Source organism: Myotis brandtii, unplaced genomic scaffold, assembly GCF_000412655.1.
Source record: "Myotis brandtii unplaced genomic scaffold, ASM41265v1 scaffold743, whole genome shotgun sequence".
In the NCBI taxonomy this organism is placed as follows: domain Eukaryota; kingdom Metazoa; phylum Chordata; class Mammalia; order Chiroptera; family Vespertilionidae; genus Myotis; species Myotis brandtii.
The window spans coordinates 872566-876910 of record NW_005370960.1 but is presented as its reverse complement, the minus strand read 5'-3'; the positions used below and the strand labels follow the sequence as shown (position 1 = coordinate 876910).

At 61.4% G+C, this 4345-nt stretch overlaps 1 protein-coding gene across 1 annotated transcript in view; it reads left to right on the top strand.

Moving 5' to 3' along the window:
- ABCA13 (ATP-binding cassette, sub-family A (ABC1), member 13) overlaps positions 1-4097 on the top strand; it is a 132498-nt gene extending 128401 nt beyond the window's left edge. The window contains exons 56-57 of the mRNA XM_014530520.1: positions 888-1024; positions 4065-4097. Coding sequence (XP_014386006.1) covers positions 888-1024; positions 4065-4097 — 170 coding nt within the window. The remainder of the gene's footprint in view (positions 1-887; positions 1025-4064) is intronic.
- The last annotated feature ends 248 nt before the right edge of the window (positions 4098-4345 follow it).

Below are 4345 nucleotides of genomic sequence, written 5' to 3'. Positions count from 1 at the left end.
CCCCCGCTCCGCCTTGTCAGTCCTCAGCCAGCGCAGGAGCCCGGACACGCAGGCCTGGGGTTCCTCTGTCTCCTGCATTTCCCACTCTCACGTCTGTTCATTAGTAACCAAGCCTTTGCGCAGCTCCTCCAGCCCAGTCGCCCCCCGTGTGAGCTCGGGGGGTGGGGGGGCCCTTCTTGGTGACGCACGTGTGCGTGATTCTGAACCAGACTCAGGTTGGGCGCTGGAGAGGCCCCGGCCTCACACACTTCACCTTCCTGTGAGGCCCGAGGCCACGCCCCTTCCCGCCTCCTTACGGGAAACAGTCCCAGGATTATGTTTTAATTTGTCATCTTTTTACTGGATAAGCTCTCAAGTGTCTAAATAAGATTTCAGTGGGTTAAATGCAAATTTCCCTTGTACTGGATGATATATATGGTATGACATGGAAAAATCGCCTTTCTTTTCATCTCAAAGATGCTATAAAAAAGTATGATTGCTTTTGTAAAATTAAGTAATTTGAACTTGGTAATCTGTATGATTTATGAAAGTTTTATCAGAATTTCACAGATTATAATTTTAGGGGAGTATACGCAGCGATGGGATAGAAATGCCTTTTCTTTTTCTTAGTTTGGATCAGTAGTCACCATTTTTAAACTCTTGTAAATCGGTAGTTTTCAGCGGCATCAGCAGCTCCTGGGCGCTTGTTCGCAGGCAGGTGGCCCGGCCCAGCGGCTGTGGGTCTGAGACGTGGGGGGGCCCCATGACCTGAATTCTACATAAGCCCCCGCGATTCCCACACGCATTCCCGCAGCGCACCCAGCCAGCACGCCTAAATCCCTCGGTCACGTGTCCACTGCTGAGGCCGCTGACACCTCCCCGTCCGCGCCGAGTGACTGTCTCTCCAGCCTCAGTGCAGGGCGCCCGCTTTGACTCCAATGGAGGGGTCGCCAGTGGCCACGGGCGCTTCTGGGAGCGTCTTCGGGCCGGACTCTGCCTCCCGAGCCCCCGGGACTGGGCTGTGACCTGCAGGGACGGGGCCAAGGTGCGTGATGGACGCTGCAGTTCACACGCGTGACCTCCCTGGTCGCACGCGGCTCGTCACACGGGAGATGTAACCCTTTGTTGTTGTTGCTGTTGAATCAATAAATGAAGTCACGAAACACGCCTGCTTAGACACACTGAGTGGTGACTCCAACGCCCCGCGGGCTGCACCTCGGGGCGGGGTCACTAGGGAGGTGGCCCCCGCGCGCCCCGGGCCCTCGCGGCCGAGAAGGCTCACGTGTCACTGGTTTCACTCACTGTGTCTGCTCCAGGCTCCTCTCCTGGTCACGCTTGGGTGGGCCTGGCCTTGAAGAGCAAACAGGCAGGAGGAGCTGCGCCCGACCGCCTGGGTCAGGTCCCGTGTTCACCGTGTTGGTCGGTCGACCAGTTAGGCAGGTGTTTCCTGGCTTAGGACGTGGACGTGTGTCTTCAGGCCTTTGGGTTAAGGTCACTCACTGGGGCACACAAACCGCTCTGGGAGCGCCTTGCCTGCAGCGTGGGGCGGCCACCCCGCTGGGGTGGGGGGGAGCCTGCAGACAGAGCTGATCTGACAAAGGCGTGTCCGGGATTTAGAGAGCGTCCCAGCCGTCGTGCAAAGTCCAGACTGAAAGGCAGATAAAAATCACAGCTCATGGCGGCCAAGAGCAGGCGGAAGGCCACGGCGAGCTCGGCTTGTGGGGTCTGAGTTGAAAAGCAGCTCCCACGCTCCCGGCGAAACCTCCCGTCACCCAGGGCCCCGCCCACACGGGGATGCAGACGTTCAGGTGTTCGGTCGGGTGTGACCACGGGTGCACCTCGGCTTCCCATCGGCCGGCAGGGTTTCAGCTCAGGGAGCTCTGGTTACAGCTCAGTGTCACCCCGCAGTCCTCAGCCCTTTCAGATCTGGGCCGCACACACTCACGCCGTCAGCCCCTCTGAGCCGTCTGTGCACGTTAGGAGACGGCGGGCACCGTAAACACGGCGCCGGGTGAAGAGGAAGAGGAGGATGCCACAAGCTCTGCCCGAGACGCACGGGTGGGGGGTGGGGGGCACGGGGAGACCTCGGCCGCACGCGCTTCCTGCTCCAGGGCCCAGTGATCAGCGTGGCTCCTCCTGACCAGGGACAGGGACAGGGAGCCGACTTCATGGAGTAGTTTCGCCTGGTGGGCCTCACCCAGGGAGGGAGGGGCAGGGCCTTTGAGGGAGAGAGACTCTCAGAGCAAAGGAACCAGGTTCAGGGACAGCCGGGTGCCTGCCTGTCACCCCAGGAGCGTCAGGCCCAGCTCTGCCACCTTCGTCCTTTCCCTCACGTTCCACGTTCCGCAGCGGCTGCTGCAGCTCCAGCGCCCATGGTGCTCAAAGCAGCAAAAGGAGGAATTGGACGGAGAGGAGGGCCCAGCCGTGGACAGGCCGCCGGCCGGCAGCCTAATTCATCCTGAGGCTTGTGTGACCTCGGCCAGGGACACCCACAGAGCCAGCAGCACGGCTGCAGGGATGTGTGGGCCGTGCGGTGTCCGTGTGGCTGTGACGCGAGGCCTGGCTCCAGGCAGGAGGAAGGGAGCAGGCCCGTGGCCACTTTGCGTGGGAGCAGAATGAGAGCGATGGGCATGTCGCGTGAACCAGGTTTCCGTCTTCAGGATGAAAGCGCCGCGTCACGGTCTGTAGGTGCCGTCGGGGCTTCCACACCTTTGCCAAGTCAAGGGCGACAGACTGGGAGAAGCAAGGTGTGCTGGCGTCTCCCATGAGGCCGAGCGAACGGCGCTGCCGTGTCCTCACCGCGAGGGTGGCGTGTCCTCACCGCGAGGGTGGGTGCGGGGGAGAGCTTTACGGGCGGCTTTTCCTGCTGGAAAGGGTTCAAGTTGCTGACGGAGTCAGAGCCTCTGCCGGTCAGGGCACAGGCGACCTTCCACGACCCCCTCGGTGAGCCCACCCGTCTCCTGACATTCAAGTGTTTGAAGGAAAAGGTCCTCCGAGTTCAACCATCCCCACCTGCGCGGCCCACGGTGCAGACAGCCGGGGTCTCCGGCCCATCTGCTTCCAGGCCGGAGGCGGCATTGCCAGTGCCTTGTGCCACTTGTGGTTTGTGTGGTTGATGTTATCTGCTCCCAGGTCGGGGCTGTATGTTCGCTTTCTGGTTTTGTGCAGGAAGAGCTGGGACCTGCTTCAGATGCACCTTTGTGGGTCCACAACCTGTGGTGAGGCGGGTTCTCACCTACCCCCACCCGTGTCAGATCCGCCGTCTGGGCAGACGGCGTCACAGGAACACGTGGCGTAAGGTGCGCGCACGGAGCTGCCCGGGGCCACCCAGTAAGAGCTACAGCGCTGCCGGGATCGTACCTGCCTGGGGCTGGGAGCACCCGGGAGGGGTTGTGCTGGAACCGAGGCAGCTGCCGCTGTTCGGGGCTGTGGACCGTGAGAGATTTGAGGGAAGTTGGAGCGCGAGTGCAGGCTGCCCCACGTGTGGATTAGCCGGGAAAGAGGTCTGCAGAGCTTGTGAACGGGCTGGGCTGGGGCCTCGGAGAATCACCGCTTTGGGGGTGGTGGGGGGGGAGCCGTGTGAGCGGGTTAATGGAGACTCAGATCTGGTCTGTGTGCACCTGGGCTCGCACGCTATGTGTGCATGTGGGGGTGCGGGGGGGACGCTCAACAAGGGACAGTGGCTTCTGCGGGCCCCGGAGAGCTGCCCCTCAGCCCGCCCTGAAGCAGGAGGTTCGGTTCCTCCCCAAGTCCCTTCCCTGGGGCCCGCGGGGAGTGTGGCCGAGTGAGTGAGTCTTGCTCAGGCCCTTGAAGAGGGCGCCGGGGTCCACAGAGCACGTGCAGACGGCCTGGCCCAGCCTTGCAGCCACGCGTGGCCGTGGGCCTGCCACCCAGGGGGCCCCCACCCCCTCCCGCTTGCACAGGCTTCACTCCCAGGGGAGCTGCTCTCCTAGTTCCTAGGGTTGGAAGCTTGTCTCCTCGTCCTCCTGCGGGGAGTCTGGGCGGCTTCGGGCGGAGGGAGGAAGTGGGCCTGGGATCAGAAGGAAATGGGGGGCTGCTGGGGTGACTGTGCTTCTCACCCTCAGCTCCACGTCTCTGCCGGCATCAGGCGTCTCTAGCGCAGAGGGTCTCACGCCTGAGAACCATTGTTTCCGATGGTATTTCTCATTCTTTTTATTATATTTTATTAAAATATATTTTTGTTGATTTCAGAGAAGAAGGAAGAGAGAGAAACATCAATGATGAGAGAGAATCATGGATCACGGCCTCCTGCACGTCCCCCACTGGGGATCGAGCCCACAGCCCGGGCCTGTGCCCTGACCGGGAATCCAGCCATGACCTCCTGGTTCCTAGGTCGACGCTCAGC